Raw genomic sequence first — 26410 nt, forward strand, 5'->3', positions numbered from 1 at the left:
AAGGAATATTCTTCTAGTACTTGCAAACTATTATCCAATTCAGCAAAGAAGTTGCTCACATCATTGACAAACAAGCAAAGTTCCAACACAAATCATTGTTTCATTTTAACCTTATTGTTTATAAGGAAAAATACCAACGAACATGCATGTCTGAACAGCACCCATTTGCCAATTGCAAGCATAGGTTGACAACAGATTTGAGAGTTCTATAAAAAACAACAAATTATCTGAGACTCAACTGGCTACATGGAACATACAATAAAGTGTATTGCATATTATATTATTATTTGTAAATTGTGTGCTATGCATCCTTTATAGAGTAAAATTTATAATAAAGGTATGTATATATGTGTGTGTATATATACACACGTATACGTATATTCCACCCACACATACCCAGAGAGCGGTTGTTAAAGATTTACTAGCACACCGCGGCCCAGGGGTGAGAATATTCCTTTACAAAATGTATCCCTTTCCAGTGCCCGCAAGCCTGGGCGTTTAAAGCTCTGGACATTTAAAGCCCAACCAAAAGCAAAGGACACCACAGCATTCGGCAGAAATAGCAGTGGCCTGCCCCTTGGTAAGCCCCTGTTCCCCTCCAGACTTCAGTTTCCCCATCTGAAAAACAGACATCCTCTGAGAGTCCATCAGCCCCCAACGCACCTTCTGGATCATGACGCTGTACATGCCCATGGACTGGAACCCCCGCGTGTAGTAGAGCATGTTCGCCCAGCCCAGGGCCATGGCCAGCACGAGGCAGGCAAGGTACTCTTTGTAGGCAAACAAGTACAAGAAGACAGACAGTATCACAAGCACAGCCTGGAAAAAACTGTTCAGGAGACACAGGAGACAGGGCCTTACTTACTTCTCTTCAGCATCAGGGCAGAGATACTCAAATCCTCCAAACCTCCCTCAAGCCCTCTGAATGGTCCCCCTGGGGGCTGATGCTGAAGAGACAGATAAGCCTGCCTCAGATCCACTCAACCACAGCTAAAATCCAGCCTCGTGGACTACACCACCAGGTGCCACTCGGGGCTAGTCGTGGGCTGGTTGAAGCTGACAGTGACTTTCTTAAAAAAATTCAGATCCACAGGGCTCCCAGAAGATCCTGGGGTACAGCCCAAGAGGCCATAAATTTTTTAAGTCACTCACGTGATTTCTGATTCCCACGTATTTGAGAACCACTAGGCTAGACCAAGGATGTAGAGAATGATTGCATTTTTAACCAAAATGACAAAAGCTGCCAACATCTATATTTATAAGCCAATCGTAACAAAAGTTCCCCCAAACCTACTATTTTTTATCTTTTTTAAAAAAGTGTGATATATGCTAAGTGAAATAAAAACCCGTCCTAAAAAGACAAATACCATATGATTCTACTTATACGAGGTACCTAGAATAGTCAAATCCATAGAGACAGAAAGAAAAATGGTGGTTACCAGGGAGGGAAAAGGGAACAGAAGCTGTTGTTTAATGGGCACAGAGTTTCAGTTTTACAAGACGAAACAAGTTCTAAAGATCGACTGCACAACAACATAAACATACTTAACAGTATTGAGCTATACACTAAAAATGGTAAAGTACAACGTATACCAAACATACAAAATCGAAATCTACTCCTGCACAGTGCAAACACCATGTGTTATGCAGACATCTGGCTTAAAACCCCTCTCTTGTTTATAACAGCAGGCAGTTTCCACGACCCTAAAATATCTCACCAATGTTAAGACACTGGCAAGTTTGTTTCCCCGGTGTAGTTAAGAACAAACATCCGACTGATTGATCGACTGCATTTGGGGTTGAAATGAGGAAGGATGTCTACAGCTTCCTCTACACTAACAAAACAAATGAGAAGTAGAAGAGCAGGACAGTGTCCTGGTACTTTTTGTTTGCACTAAGACCAGTGTCTGTACAAACAGTTTGCTCTGGAATCGTAATCCTTCCCCAGAGATGACAGATTCGCATGTTGCTTGCATCGTGGGGCAGTGTCACACCTAACTATCCGTTTCCTGCAGCGTCTTGGTGCCCCTCCTGCTCCCCTCTGAAGAACTTAGTTCATGCCTCTGGAAGGCAGGGACACACTTAATGAAACACCCAGCTATGTAGAAACACCAGGCCAAGGTTCAAGGTCCCACAGGCCCAGCTTCCCAAATGCTCAGAAGAGGGACTTCTGTGGGATCTGCAGAGCTGTGGAGCCCACCATTCTTCCTCCCAAACTGTGGATTCTGTTCCATGCCCACAGCAGCAATGCTAACTCGCTAAATCAACCTCTGTTCACTTAGAGACAGAGGTCACATAAGCCTTTGATGTCAGCTGCATATGACCTCATTCAGAGAGGCTGCTGAGCTGGGCTTTCTGGCTGGGGCCCTGTGGTCACCAACTTTGGACTGGCTTGGGGTGAAGATTACAGACAGGCTAGAGCTTTGACACTGCTGAAGCTCCTCCGCACGACTGTGAATGACTCACTTTCCTCCTCTGGGAGCTTCAGTGGTGTCTACAGATGAGACTCAGTGACTTCTCAGGCACCTTTCCCAGTCCTGATCTGCCAAGGTCCAAGATGGCAACTTCTAGGCCCTGTGCAACTAGGAGGGACTGCCCTGGACAACTCTTTGTAAAAAAGTACCCAGGATGGCTAAGCCTTTTCATGCCTTCTCTGTGCGGCCTGCCACCTGGGGCTCTGTGACCAGTGACGGCAGCCATCACTGCCACCAGATGGTGGGCACTGTCCTGAGGTTTTCTGACCCTCTCCGTGGGCATCTGTGTGCCTCTTACTAGAAGGGAGAGAGGAGATCCCTGGCCATGTGACTAAGGCAGAATGACTGGGACAGGGTGACATGGCAGGGTGGCTATTCCAGAGGGACACTGCAGCCACATATAGGACTCAGCCCTGCCTGTGAGAAGGCGACCAAAGGGATAGAGAGCAACCTACTTACAAGACAAAGTGGAACCAGGCATCTGAGAGGATGGACTGCAGATCCGAGGGTCTCAGCAGGAAGATTGCAATGCCCTAAGGCCAGAAAGGAAAGAAACTGCACCTTTCTCCTGCCCCTCGCTGGAGAACCTGAGAAGGGGGTGCCTCCCCAGGACTGAGACTCAGTGAGGGTGACTGTGTGAAGGCCCAGCCAGAGCCAGGTGAGGCATATGGAAGGAGACCTGGGCCTGGAGGTATAGGTGCCCCCACGCCATCCTCACCCAGAACCTGCAAAGCAGCACACTCACTACAGCTACCTGCCACTCCCCACATATGGCCCAGCCTTCCAACCTCTGAGCCTTTGCTCATGCTCTTCCCCATGCCTTGTCTGTAATGACCTTGTCCCCAGTGTCCTCATGTCCAATCCTACTCTACCAGTGCCATCTCTGCCTTCAAGCCTTCCCTGCCTCCCCCTGTCCCCAGATAAAAGTCATCTCCCTGCCTCTAAGCACCAGTCTAAACCCAACTCAGGGCCATTTTCAAAGTCTACCTTAAAGTCTAGATGTTTGTGCCCATCTTCAATCCCCTACCAGATTGCAGGCTCAAAGAGGGCAAACCCCCTCCATCCCTATCACCTTCTTCAGGGCCCCACATGTGGAAGGTGTTCAGAACATACATACTGATTCACTGGAGGGGTGGATAGATGGATGGATGGATGGAGAGATGGTTGGATAAAGGATGGAAGGACGGTGGGTATGGATGAGTGGGTATTTGAATGAGTGGCTGGGTCAGTGAGAGAGGGCAGGTGATCGGACAGGAGGATGGGGAAGGAGAAGAAGGCAGGCACTGAGTGGCTGGGAGGGTAGATAAACGGTGGATAGGTGGACAGATGGATGGAGGGGTAGAGAGATGAAGTAGGTAGGATAGACCTGCCTTATTCATTTATTCCCATGTTAGAAATCTAAGGCTTGGAAAGGAAATGCCTCCCCAAGGGTCCCCAGCAGTGATGGCAGAACAGGGAGGAGTGGGAGCCAGGCCTGCTGGCACCTGTCCTCTTGCACCTGCCCACCTCGCAGGGCAGCCTGGAAGGGCTGAGGGGCTCACTCACCTCTTTCACAGAGATGCACATGGCCCAGATGAGCACGAACATCCTCCCCAAGAGCTGCAGCCACCCCATCTTGTGCGTCAGGGCCAAGGGGTGTGGGAGGGCCTGGGGAGGAAGGGAGTGGGGTGGTCAGGATAGGGGTGAGCATGCCGACCCATCAAGTGCACCATCATGAGACCTGATCCCTGTCCAAGGCAAGAGAAGGAATGGCAGCTCCCTGCCCCTGCCTGCCCCACCCTCGGTGGGAACCCGGAACTCCACAGCGAGTACAGTCCAATCTGTGCTAACAACCCCTCACGCCCCATAGCATTTGTCCTTCCCAGAACCCATCCACATCCAGAGACTCAACAGGGCCTCGTAACACAGTTAAATAAAACCGAGACTCTGTGCCCCATGTGAGGATGGGAAACTGAGGCCCAGCATGGTGGGAAAGCTTGTCCTCCTCCCGCTTCCTACGGCCCTCGCAGCAGAAACACCTAACTAGTTCTAGGTTTAGACAGAGAGCCTGGCAGCACTCGGAGCTCCTTATTCTCTAACTCTCTCCCCCAACATGGGTCCACCTCGGGCTCAGCACCTAGGGCTTAGCCCAGCTGAGCGCCAAAAACATATTCTGTTCCCTAGAAACTGTGAAGGACAATGGGGGGACCCCATCAAATCTCTTGGCCTCTCTAGGCCTCAGTTTCCCCATCTGCACATGTGGCGGCTCCAAACTCCTCCAGCTCTGGCCACCCCATCGCCCCCAAGGGGCCCACGTACCTCCTCCTCCCGGGGGCGGTAGTACGAGACGAGAGTCAGGGTGATGTTGTAGAAGAAATAAAAGCAGAAGGACAGGAAGAACATGTACTTGGCAAACTTCTTCCACTTCATGTGCAGCAGCGTGTGCAGGGGCTCCAGGGTCAGCATCTCGTGCCGGTTCTGGGGGAAGCGCACACCAGTCACCGCAGAGACGGAGACGAGGGCGAGAGGGAGGGACCATTTTCAGAGGGCCCAGCGGAGCTGAGTCAGCACTGCCCCTGGCAGAAGGGGTGTCATTATGCCCAGTGGACTGGTTTGGCTGGAAATGCAGGAGGGTAATTTCCAGCTCCCGAGGCTCCTCCCAGGTGCATGAGTGCCACAGGAGCTGGGCTGCCAGCAGTAGGGTCTGACGTACAGCAGAGAGTGTGGCCTTAGGACAGCCCCGACCCTCTCTGGCCTCAGTCTCCTCATCTATAAAACTGCTACCAATCCTTTCTGCACCAACCAGGCTGCTCTGAGGGTCTGGGAGACCCCAGACAAGGGGTGTGGGAGGGCCTGGGAGAAAAGGCAGGCTCTGGGAAGCTGATTCTTGCTAAAATATGAAGGAGGAAGACCCTGCCTGCTGCCTCACTTCCCCCCAAGAGCTGAACACCTCTCACAGCTGGCCCTTTGTCCTCTCCTCCAGCTACACTGACCTCCCCTTCTACTCCCCTCCAGGAAGTCCCTTGATTGCTCTGGCTGTGCACTCCCTCACCCTCATTTGGGACCAGGATTGAGGGAAGAAAAGGTCCCAAGCCTGGCCATATACAGCAGCAGGGGAAGTGGGAGAGAAACGAGATGAGGGAAGTTCAGTACCAAGCATCCCCTCACCCACACCCACAACCAAACTGCCCAGGCATCTGGGGTGGGAGACCCCCCCACCACTAGGGTCTACAGTCTGAACAGCTGGGCCCAGCCCCAGGCCCCAGGCCCCACCATCTCTGTGCCCAACTCCGTCCACTGTGGCAAAGGAACCAGGGACACAGGCACCCTGGAGTTAGCACTTCCCAAGGCCCTCTGAGCCCCCGGCCTGAGGTCCAGCCCTCCACTCCCTGCCCTTCCCAGCCCACCCAGGAGACCCACATCGATGTTGGTGTTGTAGACAATGATTTCCAGCACCGAGTTGTCTGTCGTGGTGTCCACATTGGTGAGGTCGTAGAGCGAGGACGACACGGGCCCGTACGCCCAGTCGGTGAACTTCCTGGACAGGCTCCGGAGCGGCTTCTCCTTGATCTCACGGCTGAGGATGTACTTCAGGATCTGGGGACAGGACAAGGAACAACCGTTCAGCCACAGAGCAGAGCTAAGGGCCAACAGGGCTGGGCCAGCCAGAGGCAGGCTGGCCCGGGAGATGGTCCCACCAGGGATGGTCAGAGACCTGCCTCTGAGCCTGACACCGTGAACCCAGGTGCAGCTGTATCTGTGGAATGGGCGCAAAGCTTGCTGTCCTGCCCATCTCAGTAGGGGTGAGAACACCAGAGACAAAAGGTACGCAGGCCCTTCGCACACTGCAGGAAGCTGCACAACCAGCTTAGGGATGCTTGCACCAGCTGGGGACCCAGCTCAGCAGAAGATCCAAGAACTGATGATTTTTAGAAAAAATTTGCATTTGGCCTGGACTTGAGAAGGAGCTAGAAGTTTTTCCAGCTTCCCCATCCCACCCTCGGATAAGACCCCTCCGGCTGAGGCTCACTACTCTCGCCAGACAGGTGGTAACACGAGACACCAGCCCTGCAGGGGTGCTCCTGGGACCTCTGTAGGCCCGCGACCCTCCAACTCTGCTGGGGAACTTGCAAAAACCCCGCACCACCAACTAATGAAATCCGAATCTCTGGGGTGAGACCCAGGAGTCTGTATTTGGTAAAGTTTTCTGGGTGGTTCCAAAGCGCAGGCTAGACACAGAGCCACTGCTCTCCAGCTCATCACTTCCTGAAAGCTGAGCCCTGGGTCACCCCAGCATGGGGGCCAGGGCTTCCTAGGGCACTAACCCAAGACCCAGGAGGAGGGGCCTGTTGGGGACGACAGTGTCAGAGGCTTGGTCTCACACAAGGCAGTGGGTCCCCATCCCATCTTTCATGAGAGCCCAGGCAGAGAGACCCTAGGGATGGGGCTGAGTCTCCCTATCCTGCACCCCAGCCTGTGAGAGCCCCATGGACCGGGTCTATGTGGTAAGCATCACTGTACCCTCCACCATCCCCCACATCATGGCCAACCTGGGCAGCATCCAGAAAACTTTTTCAAAGGACACTGAACAAAGGAGAGAAAGAGCCAGGAAAGCTACAGTTGCCTCCCCGAGACTGGCCACAGCAGGCATGTTATCCTCCAGAGAATATGGGGGGCCTGGGGCCATGCTCCATGCAGGCAGCCCCTCCCTAGGCTGGGGTGGCAGGAAGAGCACGTGCCACAGTGGCACACAGGGAAAAGGCCCTTGGAGGAAGCTCGACCTGCACCACAATCTAACCTTCCTCCAAGCCCAGCAAGCGTGGGGCAGGAGGGGAGGGGAGGCAGGCACACAATTCCTCCTCTGTTGAAGCCATTCTCCATCTCCTCCTCCCCCCACAAGAGAATAAAAAGGTCCCTTGTGGGTCCCAGCCCCGACCACTAGGACAGGATCAAGGCCCTCAGGACAGCTGATTGGGAGGCGGGTGCCCTGAGGCTGGCACAGCTGTGATTACCCAATAGCCACCACCCCCCAGTGTCCTCCTGCAGCCTCCCAGGGCTTGGGGACAGTGAGGCTGAGGAACAGGCTCAGATCCCAGAATCTATCCCCTGAGAAGAACCTCCCAGGCCGAACCATGACTCCAGCCAGACAGAGGTCAGAGCCCAGCCCCACTGGAGTCTCCATCCACCAAGGCTCCCAGCTATTGAGTTTCTCGGCCACATCACACAAGGCACAGAGGGCCCTGGGAAGCCACGCTCTCTGCTGCACACAGTTTCAGCCTGATAAACAGGCTGGGGTCACTCCATAATCGGGGAACAGCAGCCCATTGGCTCTGGATCCAGAGCAGCCACCCCGGGACTCCTGTCCTCTGAGAGGCTAAAGGCCCCCAAGGTCAGATACTCAGCCTCTGCTCAGATGCCTCACCACGGAGGAATTCTCAGCCACAGAGCATGTGAGATACCGTGTCACCTCGGCCTTTAGGCTCCCCCAGTCTAGCTCCAGGGAAGGGGTCCCAGGGCAAGAGATGGAAATTCGGGGCATCAGAGACTGAAGGCCAGAGAGTGGGCGCACGTGCTTCATCTCATGCTGTGTGGTCACTCAGAACAAACACACCTCAGGCCACAACGGCACTTCTGGACCCAAGGCTAGGACCGTCCCAGGGCTGAGGCTGTGATCTGTGGATCCCCAGAAGGGCTCCCAGGCCACCCCGACCTCGCACCTCGGCCTTGCCCATCTTGGCGGCCAGCTGCAGCGGGGTGAGGCCGTCGTTGTTGCGCATGGTCTCCAGTTCCCAGTTGCCACTCCTCAGCAGGATCATGTCGTACATGTGCTTAACAAAGTCATTCTGCGTCTTGAAGTCCTCGGCCACCGTCACCAGCGCGTGTAGGATGTTGTTTCCCCGCGAGTCCTGTGAGGTGATGTCGGTCTGCTCGTACTCCATCAGCAGCTGCACGATCTCGGGCTGGTTGGTGCACGCCGCCAGGGCCAGGGGTGTCTCGCCTGGGGCAAGGGGAGCACTGGGGCTCAGTTCTCTCACAGGCCAGAGGCAGAGTCCCCCAAGCCCCAGGACTGGGGCCCATACTCTGACCATCTGAGGAAGATTGACCCTTAAGGCTCCCTGGCCCTGTCCCCATGTCCCCCTTGTACAGGGGGAGAGACGGAAGCTAGATCTCTGCACTAGCCTCCTAACTGTCTCCCTGCTTCCACCCCAGCCCTCCATACTCTGTGCTCAGCCCAGCAGCCGGCCCACCCTGTTAGCATGTAAGTCCCACCTTGCCCAGAGTGAAAGCTCAAAGTCCTACATATCCTGACCCCCCCTCCCGCCACAGCGGCCTCCTTCCCCTTTCGCAAACACACTGGACATTTTCCTCCTTTGAGGCCTTTGCACGGGTCGTTCCCTCTGCCTGTATACCTGCATCACTCACTTCCTCCTCCTGCAAGTCTTTGCTCAAACGTCACCTTTTCAGTAAGTCACCCTAACCACCTTATTTAAAATGGTAACCCACCTCCCTCCTGCCCCAGACAGAACTCCTGATTCGCCTTCCCCTGCTTTACTTCGTATTTTTTCAAGAGCGCTTATCATTTTCTAATATAGTACATAACATTCTTGTTTATAACATTTAATACTGACGGTATCTCTCTGTCTAGAATGCAAGTTCCATGAGGGCAGGGATCTTTGTTTTGTTCACTGATATATTTCAAGCACCTAGAATAGTGCCTGATGTAGACAGTAAGTGCTAAATAAATGTTTGTTCAGAAAAGAGAAGGCAAGTGACTCACACGTGGTCACACAGAACCAGGACTGGACGGCAGGTCTCCTGCTGCTTCCCTCTCTTCATCCCACCCACCAAACTTTTCCCCAACAGGTTCCAGCCAGGTCCTGTGCAGGGCAATAGGGACACGAAATGAACCGGACAGGACCCTGTCCTGGGATGCCCAGACCCATCTAGTTCCGCTCATTCGAAAACCACCCAGAAGAGAAAACAGATCAGTGGTTGTCAGGCAGGGCCTGGGGTTTCGGGAGAAAATCTGGGGTGTGATGGAGCTGTCCGCTCCCTGTCCTGATCGCAGCGGTGGGTGCACAGCCGTATGCCTTTGTGAAAATGAACAGAATTGTACACTAAAATGGGCAAATTCACTGTATCTAGATTATACATTTCAATTATTATTATTTTTTTTTTACCCAGGGCATTCTAACCCCAATTACTTTTGGACTCTCCAGCTCCTCGGGCAGGGAACTTTTGTCATCTCACTTTTGACTCCCTGTTTGCAGTCTCGAGATGCACTGGGCACAGGGGACAGAGCCAGGACACCGATGTCAACGCCTTCCTATACTGAGGCAAGTCACTTGCCCTCTCAGAACCATCTCCACACCTGTAAAATGGGGCTGTCTCCTCGGCCTCTCTCCCAGGTCTCTGTCCCCTCCCAGGAGGACACCTCTAAGACCACCAGGTGACACCCCCAAATGCGGCAACTGCACTCCACCCCTCCTTCTCTGGTCTGCCCTGGTGTCCTGATCAGTTGGGTCTGCCACAGCCTTCTCCCTGTCCCAGCTCTGTCCTCCCCAGTCCCCAGAGCCTCTTAGGGAAGGGACCGTAGCTCCAAGCGCAGAGCGGGGTGGACGGCCCCTCCCTCTTCCCTCCCCCCATCTTCCCTCCTCCCAGACCCCGCAGCCCCAGCGCACGCTGGGCGGGGACGGCACCCACCGAAGTAGAAGCCTTCGTGCTGGGACTTGGGGTTGAAGAAGACGCCCTTGGCGTGGGCGTTGACGTCGGCGCCCGCCGCGATGAGCGCCGCAGTGATGTCCCCCTGCCGCCGCTCGATGGCGATGTTCAGCGCCGTCTGCCCTGCGGACCGCGGGGATAGGGAGGGCGCTCAGCACCTGGGACCCTGGGTGATGTACCCACCTTCTGGGGCTTCTCCCCTCTCCCACCTCCATACCCTCCTCAGAACCACGGGGACATAACAGCTGCTTGTCTGTGTCACCCGCTCCCCGACTCCCCACCTCATTCTTTGCTTCATGCGCTCTGTGATAGCGTGGGCGCAAGGAGTATTTACGGAGCATGTGCTCTGTGCTCCGGGGCAAGGCCCTGGGGCACAGTGGTACACGGGGTGTGCACGGAAGTGGCCTCTAAACTGGGACCTCGGAAAGTTTGGCCAGGCTGGGTGGGGCCGGCTGGTAAGCCAAGGCAAGAGGGTCGAACTTAGCCTAAGGGCCACGGGGAATCACAGAAGGCGCTGAGGCAGGGCAGTCAGAACCAGCATGTTGCGCATGTCTGTTTTCAGCTCACTCTGGTTGCAAAATTGAAGGACGCGCTGGAAGAAGCCAAGACTACAGAAAAAAAGATGAGGCTTGAACTAAGGGGGTGGGGGGGAGGGGGGACATTAGAGGTGGAGAGAGGAGAAAGTCCAAAGACCCTTAGGAGGAAGAGCCCTCAGGTGGTCTAGGAGGGCTGGGGAAGAGGAACTGACTAAGGTAAGGTCCAGATGTCTGGCCTTGGCGGTGGGTGAATGAAATGCTGGTGTCTGAGGAAATAAAGGACAGAGGAGAGACATTAACCCTGTTGGTGGAGACTGTAGAATCTCCAGAGGGAGGGGACCAGAAGGTTGGGGGGACAGAGTGGCTCAAAATGTCCATTAGAAACAGCATTTTCCAAAGAGCTGTCACCATGCCATACCCAACAATGCAGTCCTGGTGGATTATAGAACTAAGCATTAAAAATAATTGAAAATTTGTTTATATTAATAACTAAACTTTCAGTACGGAAGACCTTCTTAAGGTCCCAAATGCATAAACTATAAAGAAAAGACTGACATATTTCCTTACATAAAAATTAAAGATTTCTGTATTTCAAAATGCATCCTAAAAAACTGATATATTAAAACAAACACACAAAAAAATACATCCTAATGAAAGTTAAAAGCCAAGTGATAAGCTGGGGAAAATATCTGAGATGTATAAAAAAGACAATGTGTTTTTTAAAGTCTGTAATATATTAAGAGTCTCTACAAATCTATAGAAAGACAAACAACCTAAAAGAAAACTGAAAAAAGATTACAAACAAGCACCTCACAGAGGAGAAAATACACATAGCCAATAAACCATATGAAAGATGTTTGGAATCACTGGTAATCAGGAAAATGAAAATTAGAACCAGAAGAGTTAACCCTTTCACCAATCAGATTGGAAAAGACCAAAAAAAAAAAAAAAAAAGATGGATAATTTCCAGTATTAGTGATGAGTATTTTTGTACCCTGTCATGGTGGGGGGAGAGACTAAATTAGTACCTTTTGGAGACAAATATGGCAATAACTATTATAATTTTAAATGCGCATGCACTTGAACCCAAATATTCCAAGTCAAAGTATTTTCTAAGACACAGGTACATCTGTGCATAGGGTCATAGACAAGAATATGCACTGCAACATTGTCACAGCAAAAAATTGGAAACCGCCTGGTAAATGGTGAAATTAGCCACGGTACAGCCATAATTTCAGACTAAGCTGGTAAAAAGAAGCTAGGCTTTCATATTCTGGCATGAGAAGATCCCTAAGACATACAGTTAATCGAAGAAAGCGAGTTGTAGAACAATGCAGACAGTATGCTCTTTTATGCTCAGTAAGTAAATAAAGCTATTTCTGTGTGCACATATACATACACATAAGTCACAGGCCTAGAAAATTCTTCAAAGGATACAGGGAGATGGATGAAGGGTTTTTTTTTAAAACTTATCTAAAATGCTGGAATGCTCTACAATAAAACTCTATTCATGTGATATGTATGTATTAAATAATTAAAAATAAATTATGTTGAATCTGATGATAGATATGTAGAGGTTTTTATGCTAGTATCTAAACTTTTATGTTTAAAATATTTTTATAACAAAAATATTTAATTGAATAATTATTAAAAGAAAAAATAAAGCTCCGAAGGCCTCTGATAAAATGCTTAAAAATGATATTAATAAAGTTATCATTGGACTCTCTTAGCACGACAGGGAGGAAATATTAGCCCCTGCCTGACGGGGAAACTGAGGCTCAGAGAAGAAAGGTAACATGCCCAAAATATAGAAAAATGCTGGTCTATTGGTCCTGGAGCCCCTGTACCCCAGGTGGTGGGGACTGCATAAAAACACTTAGGGGAAGGCACCAGCAGATAGCTTTGTGGGGCAGAATGGTGGTGAGGTTAGTTTCTGGGAAGCAGGAATAAATGGCTTCTCCTGCCACTCAGAGAGAGAGTAGGTCCCCACAGCCCCCCACACACCCACAGGCAAGAGGCAGATTCATGAAAGGAGGAAGAGGCAAGGGGAGGCTGAGCACAAAGAGAGATGAGGATTCGTGAGCAGGACAGCAAAGCCTTAATAGAGGCACTGATAACCTTCATCTATTCATGCATTCAAAAAATATATATTAAGCAGCTCTTACGTGGGACCCTAAGGGCACCAGGAAATCAATTATGGGCAACAGACTCCGCCCCCGCCCTCAAAGGAAACGTGCTGCTAGAAGAGGGAGTCTGTGAGTCCCTGCAATGCTGACAAAAAGAAAGGCCGGGACAGAGGGGACTGAAAAGGGAAGAGAATTAGGACAGGAAAGTTCGAGTCGCTGGCCTGAACCGCCCCGTCCACAGGCCTACTGTCAGCTCCCTAGTGTCTTGTTCACCACGGTACGCTGGTGCCAAAAACAACATCTGGCATGTAGTCAGTGCTCACAGTTATTTGCAGAATGAAGGAAAAAAGAGAGAAGTCCCTGTGGATGTGCCAGGTACTATGCTGTGCTCGGGCTTCTGGGTGGCAGCGGTGCCTCTGCATGGCATGGCCGGCAGTGGCCCTCTGGCCCTGCACCCCACCCTCGCACCCCACCCTCGGAGAATGCTGTCTGCACAGTCGCTCCGCGGCAGGTACCTTCGTAGGCCTCCTCTGTGTACTCAGCGTTGATGAACCTGTCCAGGATGTCGTTCTCCTCGGCGAAGGCAAGCAGGATGCGCACAATCTCCTTGGTGTTGGGGTTGATGTTTAACAAGGCCTTCATCAGGCAGGTCTTCCCCGTGTCCGAGGCTGTCAGCTTGTGCATGAGGAAGTCTGCAGGCAGGGTCACGGGATGGAGCCGCAGGAGGGGCCCTGCTGCCCTGGGCCCTGCCTGCCCAGAGAGTGTGGGAACTGCACCCTCAGACCTGCTCCGCACCCGCACTGGCCTCCCTGACCCGGCTCCCCCAGCTCTCCTCCTCCCTCTCCAGCTGTCCCTCTTCTGGCTCCTTGGCTGACTCCTCGTTCTCTGCTCTCCGCGCCCATAAGAGCCTTGTCTGAGGCCTTTCGCTCCTTGCCCTCTGCACCTTCTCCCTGGGGGAACAATCTTACCCACTACATGGCTTCCCATGGTCCACATTGGTGCCAACACCCTGAGATCTGTGTCCAGCTTGTCGCCTCCTCAGAGCCTCCAAATAAAGCTCATCACCTCCCCTCCAACCTGCTACTGCCCGGTCCCCGTGACAGCCACCACCCGCCAAGCCACCCAAGTCCAAATGGCCCCACACTGAACTCCTCCTTCTCCCTCACTCCCCATGTCCTGCTAATGCACTGCCCGCAGAGTTCTCCAGAACTCTCTCCCTCCCCCAGCCTTGCTTTGGGGTCCCAATTCTGCCTACCAACAGCCTTCCCCAGCTTTACCCCCATTCTCCATTCTCCTCCCTCCCCCCATTCTCCTCAGTACCCAGACTGTGACCCTCACATGCCTAAACCCTTCCATGGCTCCCTATTGCCCTCAGAGTCAAGTTCAAAGTCCCCAGCCAGCATTCAAGGCTGCTCACACTCCAGCCCCACGGGTTGGTGGGCAGATGAGGGGAGGTGAGCAGCAGGAGCCAAGCAGGGCCCCCAGCCCTGCACCCCCTGTCAGGCCCAGGCACTGACCAGGCACGTCCAGGCCACGGCGCCGCTTGCAAAGCTCCTGCAGCTCCACCAGCAGCTCCAGCAGCTCCTCCACGCAGCCCTCAGACACGGCCGTGAAGATGCGCTTCTTCAGCCGCTTCTTCTTCCGCCTCTGCTCTTCCTTGGCCAGGTTTGCACTGAGGCCAGAAAATGTTTCCAACTCATCACATGTGGACCCTGCCCTACTCTCTCCCCTTCCCCCCCAGAGCTGCCCCAATATCTGGTGGGACTGTCACAGTGCCTGCAATCCCTGCAGGCTCCCCTTCCGGGGCAATCACACTTTGTCAAAATATATGTTCAGATATACATAGTAATGATTAGGAAAGATACCTGCCTAACTGTTCATAGTGATTACCTCAAAAGTATGGGATTTCAGATTTTGCGTTGTTTGAACTTTTTAAATCTCTCCCTCCCCCGCCTCATACTCCAAATAAGCGACCCATGGAAGGCATCGGAGTCTCCTTTTGTTTGCATGTGTTCTTGCAACGTGCATACTGATGTTGCGTACACATGTATTTTTGACCACTCCGTTTCTGACCTGGGCTGGTTCACCCCTCCTTAGGCAACGTGGTGGTCCCCTGCTCCTGGGAGGTCACCATATTGATGCCGAACGTAGTATGGACAACTGATCACAGCATAGCCCACTACAGCCCAGAATTCCTGGGCTCGAGCGATCCTCCTGCCTCAGCCTCCCAAGTAGCTGGGACTACATGTGTCTGGCAGCATGCATTTTTAATTTACATAAATGATATGGTGCTAAAGTTCTTACTCCACTGAATACTGTTGTTTGAATGTTTTATAATGAATGGATTTTATTTCACCCTGTATAAAAATTTGATACCCCCCTCTTCTCCCCGCCCTGCAAAATATCATGCATGCCATGAGCCCATGTCTCCAGACATTTGTCCCAACCCCCAGGAATGGTGGCTTTTTCCTCTTTCCTATAAGGCCCTGGAGCCTGCCCCTCTGGCAGCTCCCCCTGGTGGGCACAGTGGGAGGAGAGGAAGGCCAGACCCACCTCGGACTGTTGGGGTTGGACGGGGTCTCTGTCACATCGTCCTGAGGAGACTGGGGGGAGTCCATGTCATCACAGTTATCAGAGAGACTGGAGGTGGGGGAGGAAAGAGAGAGAGGTTTGAAAACGGACAATGGCAGCACACAGCTGGGCCTGGCCATGTGGCCGGGGCAAGTCACTGCACGCCTCCCAGTAGCTGAGCGCTGGGCCCAGGCAGGGCTGGGCCAGGGGCGGTACTCACCACTGTCGGATGTTGGAGTCCATGGGCTTGGAGAAGATGGGGGGCGAGGTCTTGGCCACAGTGGGGTTGGGCTCAAACCCTTCAATCTCCAGGAAGAAGTGTGCACTGAGGGGACACCCAAGGAGGCCATCAGAGCCGGGCAGTGCCTGTCCACCTGTGTCCTGCATCCCTGCCGTAGAGGGTGTCCCCCACACAGAGCATGTACCTCAGTCAGCTCTGGGCCTTCATTGCCTCCCCAATCACCTCTGGGATGCATGCTGTCATTGTCACCACATTTCACAGGTGGACACTGGGAGGCTCTGGTAAAGCAGCTTGCCCAAGGCCACACAGCAGACAGGTGGCAAAGCCTGGATTCAAAGCTGGGTCTGAGTGACTCTCATCACTAGACATACCAGGTGGATGAACCTAAGAGCCTCTACTGGTGGTAGCCTGACCCCTGAGTCAGATTTCCCTCTGCCACTGCCTGCGGGGACAAAGGATTCAGCACAGATGGGGAACATGGCAGTGGGGCCAGAGTCCCCCATCACCACCCAGCTGCTCCCCAGGCCTCAGATCTGCAGTGAGAGCCCTGCCGCGGGGAGGTCCCTAGACTCTGATATCCGCAAGGGCCGTCCCGGCTTGAGAGGGAGGGGAAAGGACTGGAGTTATCCTTGGCCCCCTTTGACCAGGACTTGTGCTGTTTGTGACAGCAGAAAACAGGGTGCAAAGAGCTGATCTAGAGCAGAGAGGACTCAGGGGTCAGGGGACAGAGCTGGGAATCCCTGGCCAAGCAGGGAAACCTGGGAAGCCACCTCAGGCAGTGGAGGGGAGGAGCCCTGGGCAGAGAGGTGGGCGAGGGTCAGCTTTCCCCTTGGGCCGGGAGGAGGGAGACGGGCCCAGGGCTGGGCCTGGCTGAGCCCCAGGGAAGGGGGGCTGCTCACTGCCCTATAAGAGGCAAGACCACACCCAAGACGTGACTCCAGCCAGACACAGCCCCGGCCGTGCCCTAGACACACCCACAAACGCAGACGCCCATGATCTCGGCAACCACATTCACACACTCGGAGACCAGCCTTCTGGGGACAACCTGGGTAGTGCAGATCAGGCTGAGGGTGACCTCGGTGGCAGCAACTCCCCCACCGTCAGCTGTTGCAGCACAACTGCTGGCTCTGTGACAGCCTGGGGCTGTGCCCTCCTGACCGGCAGGCCCTCTCTCCAGGCACATGGGGCTCCTAAGCCCCTTCACTGCCTGCTTCCTCCCAGGCCCAGAAGGACCAACACGCCTCTCCCTTCCTTCCTCACAAGACAGCAGAAGAGCTCCCAAAGTGCAGTCCCAGAAATACCAAGTTCAGGAGGGAGGGCAGCAAGGAAGGCACTGTGGCCCCATTCTACAGATGAGGAAACTGAGGACCAGTATGGAACAGCAGCTCATCCACGGTCACCTCCCAGGGTAGGAGCCAAGTTGGCCAGACAACCTGACCCCTGGTGTCCAGGCTCACAGTCCACACCACAGTCCACACCACTCTGCTCTCGCCTTGGCCCTCGGCCTTGCCCAGCTGCCTGATACAGCCACTTCCCAGGGTGGGGCAGGCAGGAGAGAGACCCAGGGGAACCCCTGTCCTCTCCTTTAGGCACAAGCAAGCCACGAAGGCTCAGCATTAATCCAGAAATGGGGCATGAATCGCGTGGAGGGTGGCACTGGCTGCCACATTGGCCTCCACCTTCCTGTCTCCTGCCCATCAGGAGGAACCTTCCGACCTGACCTCAAATCAAATCCTTTTTCCAAAAGAGAAGACAAAGGGAGGAGTAAACCCTTGCTGGGGACCTAGAGCTGGGTTCTAGTCCAGCTCTGCCTCTGCCTCCTGTGTGACCCCAGGTGGTCACTTGCCATCTCTGGGCCAGGCGTCCTCACCTAAATGGGTGATGGTTGGGCGGGATGATCCCTAAGGCCTGGACTCTGGAGCCAGGGCAGCTCCAGGATCATCCTATGGCATGTCCAGCTGAAGTGGGCATCAGAGGTCAACCAGTCTGGTTACCACTCCCCTGCACCCCTGCAGTTCCCAGAACTGCCACCCCAGAACTGTCTCCACTCCACCATGGCAGCCTGGCTCAAGGGCTCCAAACACAACTGCTTAAGGCTCAGCCCCAAAGCATCCTGCTTGAGATCTGCCAAATTCCCTCCAGACACAACCCCAGCCCCCACATCCACAGTTTTTTCTAAGACAGTTGGTCCAGCCCCACCCCTGGTCTCCATCCCAACCCACCTGTCTGAGTTCCTCAGTGGTGTATTTACTCAACAATGTTTCTTGAATACCTAATATGACCAGGCACTGTTACTGGATCTGGGGATACATTGGTGAACAAGGGGCAGAGCTCCGTCACTTCCAGAGATACCGTCCTAGTGAGTTGGTCATAACTGGCCCCAAGGATCAGGCCAAGGCATAAGGCAGTGAGGTCATGGCTTTCTTTGCTCTTGACAACACACTATCTTTCAGCTGTTCGGTCCTCAACGGCAGGGACTACAACTGCATGGTCCTTGATTCCCCAACACCGGCCCTGACACACGGAGACCTCACTGAATGGGTGAGTGGGAGGATATATGATGAGTGGAAGGGAGAATGGCTCGTCCAATAGATGACAGGTGAACGGATGGATAATGGACAGATGATGGGATGATGGGTGGATGGATGGACAATGAGTAGTTGGGTGGGTAGATAGGTGGACAGGACCTATAAGCAGACGGACCAACAAAACCTTAAACTATAGATGTTATTGGGAGGTTGCATCTTTCAGGCGACTCCCACTGTGTTTTCTGGTACCCAAAGCCCTCATCCCTCCTAAGCCCCAACCCCTCCCCAATCTTGCACAAGAAGCTGAAGAGCAGTCCTTTGTCTCTGCTCTACCTGCCCACCTTCTCAGGGCTCCTACCAGAGCCCACAGGAGACCAAAGATGGTCCAGAGAATCAGATCACGAAAGCATCTATCCTCTCCAGGCCTGAGGCTGAGGGCCCAAGGGAAGGGAAGAAATGTTTCATCATCTCACCACGTAGTGTCCTCGCTCATGCTGAGAGGGCTGCTTACTCATCAACCCACCCACTCCTTCTCTCATTTTCCTGCCTGCTCCTTCATTGACTCAGCTACTTACTCAAAAACTACGAATATGCTCTGTGTAGGAAACTCAGGGAGCAGGGAGGGAAGAGATGACCCTTCCAGGGACCCATCCTCAGCGATCTCAACCAGAGCTAAGACGTCGTCTCAGAGGCCATGTCGGCCTCTTCAGAGAGGGATTGGGCTGTGGGAGCTCAAGGGAAGAGAAGGTCCTTCAGTTGAGGACAAGGATTGGGGGAGGTGCCGTGCTCTGTGGGAGTGAGATCGGCCTGTGGTTTGGGAAGAGCCCTGGAGGCAGAGAGAGCAACAGGAGAAACCCTCCTCGGGAGGAAGGTGAGGGCTGGGTCTCGGGAAGGAAGTGGTGGGAGGCCAGAGCACAGGGTGTGAGAATGACAGTGACGAGGGCCGGGCTTGGGGGACCCGACTATTGGGCAAGGACCTAACTCCTGGGGCAGAGCAGGCCCATGAGGGTCTGTCCCATGACTGCTCTGCCTGCCACTGGCACACCGCATCCCACCCACCATCACGAGCACATGGCCGGGGCTTAGCCATGTGACATCCCGGCTCCTGACCTCCCGCAGATGCTGTTTTTTCATTCCTACCTTTGGCCCAGACCCAAGGACACCACTTGGGTGTTGTTGACTCAGGTGAGCAGACAGATCTACACCATTTCACCTGCATTTCTGTCCCTTTGAAGTCAAAGAACCATCCTGAGCTGCCCCAGGGCCGGGAAGGAGTCTGCCTGGCCACCTGCTTTGTCCCAAGAAATGCCCAAGTGCTGTGAGCTGTGCAAGGCCCCACCCCATACCCTCCACACCCTCCATTGGCCTGCATCTCCAACCCTGGGCATCACCTTGCCCAGGGCACGGTAAGAAACATGATGGCAGCTACTCACCGGGACTGGCATGATGGTTCAGGAAAGACTCCCAGGTGCAAACACCTCTCCCCACTCCAGACTTCCCGGTGCCTTCTGTTCCACCATTAGTACGTATTTCCCTGGGGGTCAGCATTGCCCTCTTTCTCTATATATAAGTTATTCTTTCCTTTCGTTTTTCTCTCTGGGCCCAAGTTCTTTACTCAGTTCTGAGGGAGATGCCTAAACCTTCATGAGAGCCCTCAGAGAGCCTTTGGGGAGGAGGAGAGGCCACCAATTCAGAGGACAAAAGCCACACCTCACCCCCTGGCCCTTGGCTGGGCCCAGCAGGCTTTGCAAGCGGACCCTGGATCCAAGTTTGTGACTGGGGACGGGATCAGACAGGGCAGTTTGACTGGTCCTGTTGAGGGAGGAACCTGGGGTTTTCCTGAAACTTGTCCTCAATCCTTCTCCGAGGGCCAGACCTCGCCTGGAAAAGTGAGAGGGGAGGGGAAGGGAGCAGAGAGCCAGGAAGGTGGGCCTTGCTTGCTTAGCTCAGAGACATCTCTGCCCAGGTCTAGGTGCCCCCACCAGAAAAGGGGGGTGTCTCTTGGCTCCTTCTCCCTTCTCTCCCATGATGCCAGTGCCTCTCTATGCTGTCCCCTCCTCCCCATCCCTGACACCAGACTCAGACCTCTCCACCTGTCACTTGGGCTTCCCCACAGCCTCCTTGTGGTCTCCCTGCCCCCAGCCCCCTTCAGTCCATCACCCACATGGCTCATCCAGAGTAACCTCTCCAGGACGTAAATCTCACCATGCCCTCCCTCCCTCACAAAATCCCTCTGTGGCTCCCTACTGTCCTCATGAATGTCCAAGTTCCTTAACTGACCCCCAAGTTCTTTCACTGCCCAGCTGCAATGGGACTTATCTGCTTACAGACTCCTCCACCCACCCAGCACTTCAGCTACACCAGACTCCTCGCTGGTCCCTGCCTGGAGCCCCTGCTCCCATGTCCCTCTGCCCCCAATGCCCTGTCCCTTCCTCTATACCTGCCAATGTCCTCTCTAATGCCACCTCCTCCAGGAAGTGCCCTGAGACTGCCAACAGGATCAGAATGACCTCCCCCTCTTTAGCCCCCACCTGGCTCATTCGCCTCTCTCCAGGCACTCCCACACCCTCGCCAGACTGTGAGTGGGGCCGGTATTCCGTCTCTCCGTGTCCCAGTCTCTCCATCCTGGGCCAGCCCTGGGCCTGGTACACAGGATACCTTGGTGATTATGGCTCCAACCAACAGACAGAGGGAAAGTAGCAAGCTCACTCTGGCCCAAGAAGGGACCGGGGAAGGGGGCAGAGAAGGCACGGCCAACCTAGCCAGGGCCAGCCCAGCTGGGACCAGGTCCAAGGAAGCACAGCTGAGGGGGATGGGAGAGCAGCTTGAGAGGTACCAAGTCAGCTGCAGGCTGGAGGACCCACAGTGGAGACAGCTGAGGGGCAGAAGGTGTGACCCCAGAGAGGTCCCTTCTCTGCTCCTGACCTCCTCCGTGTCCCCAGCTAGGAAGTGGAGCTGACCATCCCAGTCCTGCCCCTTTGCTGGGGGCCCTGTGGAGTGACAACAACAATGACAATGGCAAAGGTAACAAAAACACTGTCAACGCCAACATGTGCTGAGCACCGACCGTGTGCCAGGCCCTGTGCTGAGCACCTGTTGACGCGATCCCAATTAGCCATCACCTCGTGAGTTGGTGCCATTGCGCGTGTCCCCATTACACAAGAGGAGTTAGAGAGCTTGACTAACCTGGCTGGCGCACAGCGGATTGGAGTGGAAAGTGTGCCCTGGGGAGGGTCCAGGCCACCTGGCGTTCCCACCCACCTCTTTGCTCCTTATCTTGAGGATGGCTCCAGGTGAGGCTGTTCCATCAGTGCCCCCTGACCCCTCCAAGGAGGCCTCCCTAATTGTGCCAGTCACACGGACCTCCCCAGTTCAGTTCCCGAGAGTATGATGCTGTTTCCCCCCCTGTGCCCCAGTCACACCTAGTTGGGCACCAGGCCACCCCAGATGAGGCTGAGCGTCTCGGGTCTGCCCAAGGATAGGGTTCCCTGGGTGGGTGCCAGGCCCCCTCCTCTGCCCCTCCCAGTGAGGACCCCAGTCCCGAGCTCCTCGTCCTACCTCTTCTTCGTGGGGGTGACCTCTGTCAGCCTCTTCTCTGGCAGGACGGCAGGGTTCCCACTGGGGGCGGCAACTTTCCTGCCTACGAGAGGCACCATCTCCTTGGGGTGGGCATTCATGGCTGGAACACAAACATGGGCAGTGCTCCTGTTGAGAGGCGTGGAAGAGCTTCAGGAGACTCCTGCTCACACCTCCTGGGGCAGCAAGCTCACTCCCTACCTTCCCCGGTCACCCACCCTTCCCAAAGACAGGGAGACTGTCCCTGAAGCTTCCCCTGCTCCTGTGGTCCTAGGATATCCAAGCAGGTTGTCCTCGTAAGGATCACCGTACCCCTAACCTCTCTCAAGACACCATCTCCAACACCACCAGTCTCCAGGCGGACTCCTGAGAATGAGCTCTACTTTCCCCATGTCCTTCTCCGATTTTGTGTTCAGAGCTGTTCTCAAAGAGGTTTGACCTCAACAGAGCAAGACTGTTACCTCCTTGGCTCTAGACACTGTGCACCTAGTAACAGCCTCGAGCTCCCAGGGTGTTTCGGATTTCTCGGCGCCCAGGTGGTCTCCGCAGCTAACACGCTGATCTCCTCCCTCACCCACCCAAAGCTGAGTGCAACTGGCCTCAGCTGTCTGTTGGATCCCCTCACCTGGGGGAGCAGCTGAGTCCCCTTGCCCCGAGTGGAGGAGGCCAACCCCTCGGTCCAGACATGCCCCTGCTCGTTATGGGCTGGGCACTGTGCTGAGCCCCCAAAGGTATGGAAATATTGGAAGGGGGACGGATATGTCTTCCAAGGAGCCTAGGAAAGCATCTTGGAGGGGGCTTGAGGGCTGCCGTGTACAGGAAGGGCAGTGCAGGTGGAGGGCACAGCCTGGGCTAGGACTAGGGGGCAAGAAAGTCCAGTGAGCCACAAGAGCGGGTGTGGCCAGAGAAGCTGTGGGGTCATGGGCAGTCCCGGCAGCGAGAGGCTGGGAGCAGGCTGGGCCTCCCTGCAGGGGCCTCCAATACCACTTAGGAGCTGTGGCTGACCCTGAGGACCGCTGGGAACATGGGGGCGGGATCTGGGTTACACAAGAGACAGCTGCCTTAGAGCAGGGGCACAGGGGTGGGAGACAAGCAGGCCAGGAGGAGGCTGCTATGGGGGCCATCGGGACGGGAAAGTGGCCAGCTGGCCATCGAGGATCAGACGGACAGGGGAAAGGGCTGTGTGGACAGATGCTGACTTTGCAGATAGGTTCTCAGCTTGAGTCACCCCCAGGGACACAGCGGGGATGGGTTTCTGTAAGAAGAACCCAGCTGGGTTGGGTGGAGCTGGGGCCACTGGTGGTCCTGCCCCAAACAGGACAGCTTCCTAGAGGACGTGGCCAGAGCAGACTGTCAGCAGGCTGGAGCGAGCCCCTGCCCCACCAGAAGTGAGCTGGCATAGGATGGGGGGGGCAGCCAGGGAAGAGTTTTGGGCCTGCAGTGTGGGCCCCAAGGTGGAGGTGCCCACCAGGAGGGCATCGCGGGCACCCAGTCCCTGCCCATCGCCAGTCTCAGCAGGATGAAGACGAGGCGGCCTTGACCGCCTTCCCCAGCACACAGTGGCCTGTGGTGGAGCTAAAAGGCCAAGAGTGAAGGGGAGGAATGGAGGACACGTCTCTTACCCCTCCCTGGGCTTCTGCTTTCCCTTCTGAGAAATGGGCTGCATTGTCCCCAAGGACCCTGGAGTCCTGACAGCGAGTTGCTCTGTCCTCCCTGTCCTGGGCCTGAGTGTGGGCTGTCGTGGGCAGCGGGGGCAGGAGAAGGTCAGGATAGCTCTGGACCAGGGCTGCAGCAGCTATAATTAGCTCCTTGAGTCACGCCCTAAACCCCGCGTTCTCACCTGCTGGACTCTCTCGCTGCCCTGGCCCTCCCTCTCTCTGGGCTAGAGCTTCCTCACCTGGGAGGTGGGATGTTGCGCCTCCCAATCCCTGACACTGACTTGAAAGGCCTTTCCTGGGAGACAGACCAGGCCCAGGGCCACAGCGCTGGCTCAGCACCTGGGAGACGCCTGGGCCCTGCCCCTCCCACTCTGGGGCCACCTCTCCCCATCCTGAACTCCTGTCACATTCCTGCCCCAGAAAGCCACATCCCTAGGCCCACTGTGGAGACAGGATCCTGCCTCTGCCCCTCAGCAGCTGTGAGAGGTTCTCCCTCCCCAGCACCCCCAAGCCTCAGGGAGAGGCTCTTTGGTCCATGAGGACCTGTATTCTCACACACTCCCTGCAGCCAAGGGCTCACGGCTTTGTTTCCCTTGCTAGAGGCCCAAGCTCCTCCAAACCTTCCTCCAAGGCCTACCGGCAAAGGGCAGACGTGGCCCCCAGGACCCCTGAGGTCCACGCTCTGAGCTCCCCAGGGGCCTTGTGCAGGAAGGACTCACCTGGTGAGCTTCTGGGTGGCAGTGGCAGCCCTGGCTCTGAGATCACCGCATGTCCGGAGCCCAAGGCTCCCCGGTGGGATCGTGGCTGGGGCGGCAGGAGGCTCTCATCGCAGGCAGAGGGATGGCTGGAATGAAATGTCAGAGGCAGAACTGGCTGGGCCACCTGCCCTAGGTGCCAGGCAGGCCACACCCACCAGCCACAGCTGCAGCGCCTGCCCGCCCATGTGCCCTGTGTGAGTCACCCCCACACCCACACAGCAGCCTCGCCCCCGTGGGGGAAAGGCAGAGAAGGTAGCAGGTGCCAAGGCCGAAGGTCTGGTCCCAACTCTCCCCTCTCTGGTATTTGATGCTGGGTAGGTACCTCCCATCATGGGCCTCAGTTTCCCCAACTGGGAAATGGGAATCATAGTGCCTGCTTCCGAAGGATGCCATGCAGAGTCAAAGAGATCATGGAGGTAGGAGCGCTTAGTAGATGGTCAAGGGCTCTGCCCTGACCCCTGGGAGGGAGGCCACACTGGGGCTGGCCTGCTTGACCCCAGGGTGGCCGGCCTCAAGACTCATCACTTGTCCTTCAAAGTCAGTCCTGGGCTCAGGACTCTCAGAGACAGAGGAAGTCCCCACTCGGTGCTTCCCGCCAGCAGTCATGCATCACAGACCTTGGTGTCAGGCAGCCGTGCCCTTTCCTGGCTGTATGACCTTAGGCAAGTCATTCCTGCAAGCCTCCATTTCCTCATCTGTGAAATGCGCCTCAGTTACCGTGGAGCTTAAACGACCAAGTGGACAGAAAGGGCCAGAACGAGGCCCAGAGCACAGGATGAACTCAATACACAGCGACAGCTAGTAGGTATCATTGTTCTTGTCGTGCCATGTGTTCTCCCAGCAACTGCCCAGGCCACCTTTCTCCAAGGCCAGAGCATGGCAGGAAGACTCTTTGCCCTCCCTCCTGGCCCAGGCTGCCACCAGGGAGGGGGTGGAGCAAGGCAGGGACAGCCCTGTCAGCCTTGCGTCACGTCACCCAGGAACTACACACCTGCTCCCGAGGGCAAGATGCCGGCAAGACAGGACTGGGACGGAGCGGGAAGTCTCTGCTGACAGGGACGCAGCTGGCGCCTGATGCAGCAGGGAATTCCCGACAGCCATCAGGAGGCAAGCCCTCACCCCGAATCCTGCCGGGCCTGGGGAGGGGGCAGGGGCAGAAGCCAGGGGAGGGCAGGACCTATGGCCAGCAAGGGGCAGACGCAGGCTTGCGTGCGGATGTGGGCGAAGCAGGAGGCAGCTTCTGTAGTTTAAGTCAAGGGGGTCCTGAAGTTCCCACTCACAAGCTGTGCCTGAAACTCCACGTTGAAGCCCAACCTTGGGTTGAGCACCGTGCCCCTGGATTACCCAACTGCCCTCTCCTGACTCAGCCCGCACCCCCCAGATTGCTTCCGACTGCTCAGAATCCTGGGCATGTGGCTCTTGCCCAATGACATGTGGGTTTTCCTTTTTTTTTTTTTTTTTTTTTTTTTTTTGAGACAGAGTCTCACTCTTTTGCCCGGGCTAGAGTGAGTGCCGTGGCATCAGCCTAGCTCACAGCAACCTCAAACTCCTAGGCTCAAGTGATCCTCTTGCCTCAGCCTCCCGGTAGCTGGGACTACAGGCATGCGCCACCATGCCCGGCTAATTTTTTCTATATATTTTTAGTTGTTCAGATAATTTCTTTCTAATTTTAGTAGAAACGGGGTCTCGCTCTTGCTCAGGCTGGTTTCAAACTCCTGAGCTCAAACAATCCGCCCGCCTCGGCCTCCCAGAGAGCTAGGATTACAGGAGTGAGCCACCGCGCCCGGCCCTTTCCTTCTGTTAATACTTTTTCTCAGAGGGCAGGTGGGAGCTGATTAAAAGGCCCCTGGTCTCCCCCCGAAAGACACGCGTTGTGCTCAGTGAGGAATAAGGGAGGCCCTTCCCAGCAGAGTTAAGAGCCACTGCTTCATGGAAACCTCATCCCACCCCAAACACGTGGAAGCAGCAGCCCAGCCCCTTGGGCTGGTCCACATCCAACCCCATTTAACCCTACACGTCCTGAGAGCCCACGTGGGAGGCCGTGGCAGGGAATCAAGGGGAGAGTGAGGGACCAGAACTGGAGAAGATCATCATCTCCACCTTTACAGCACTTGTGGGCCATGGGGGAGAGAGCTGAGGCAGGAATCGTAGCCCTACCAGGCAGGTGAAAGGACAAAAAGGTCTCAGATCACCAAAGAGGGAGGAAGCTCCTCTATTGGGGGTGAGGCGATGGCATCAGGA

At 55.0% G+C, this 26410-nt stretch overlaps 1 protein-coding gene across 3 annotated transcripts in view; it reads right to left on the bottom strand.

Moving 5' to 3' along the window:
- The window catches only part of TRPV3 (transient receptor potential cation channel, subfamily V, member 3), a 31223-nt gene extending 6774 nt beyond the window's left edge, over window positions 1–24449 (bottom strand). Inside the window, exons 1-13 of one of the 3 annotated variants that reach the window (XM_012652586.1) lie at window positions 24131–24449; window positions 21736–21856; window positions 15629–15733; window positions 15391–15477; window positions 14355–14509; window positions 13353–13529; window positions 10158–10298; window positions 8171–8451; window positions 5874–6050; window positions 4773–4931; window positions 4020–4121; window positions 2934–3007; window positions 664–829 (exon numbers count right to left, since the gene is read on the bottom strand). In XM_012652586.1, coding sequence (XP_012508040.1) covers window positions 664–829; window positions 2934–3007; window positions 4020–4121; window positions 4773–4931; window positions 5874–6050; window positions 8171–8451; window positions 10158–10298; window positions 13353–13529; window positions 14355–14509; window positions 15391–15477; window positions 15629–15733; window positions 21736–21854 — 1743 coding nt within the window. In that variant the 5' untranslated portion in view covers window positions 21855–21856; window positions 24131–24449. The remainder of the gene's footprint in view (window positions 1–663; window positions 830–2933; window positions 3008–4019; window positions 4122–4772; window positions 4932–5873; window positions 6051–8170; window positions 8452–10157; window positions 10299–13352; window positions 13530–14354; window positions 14510–15390; window positions 15478–15628; window positions 15734–21735; window positions 21857–24130) is intronic. The other 2 variants (XM_012652585.1, XM_012652588.1) reach the window with 2 other exon arrangements.
- Window positions 24450–26410: the final 1961 nt, after the last annotated feature.

This window comes from Propithecus coquereli, unplaced genomic scaffold (assembly GCF_000956105.1).
Source record: "Propithecus coquereli isolate 6110/MARCELLA unplaced genomic scaffold, Pcoq_1.0 Scaffold390, whole genome shotgun sequence".
In the NCBI taxonomy this organism is placed as follows: Eukaryota; Metazoa; Chordata; class Mammalia; order Primates; family Indriidae; genus Propithecus; species Propithecus coquereli.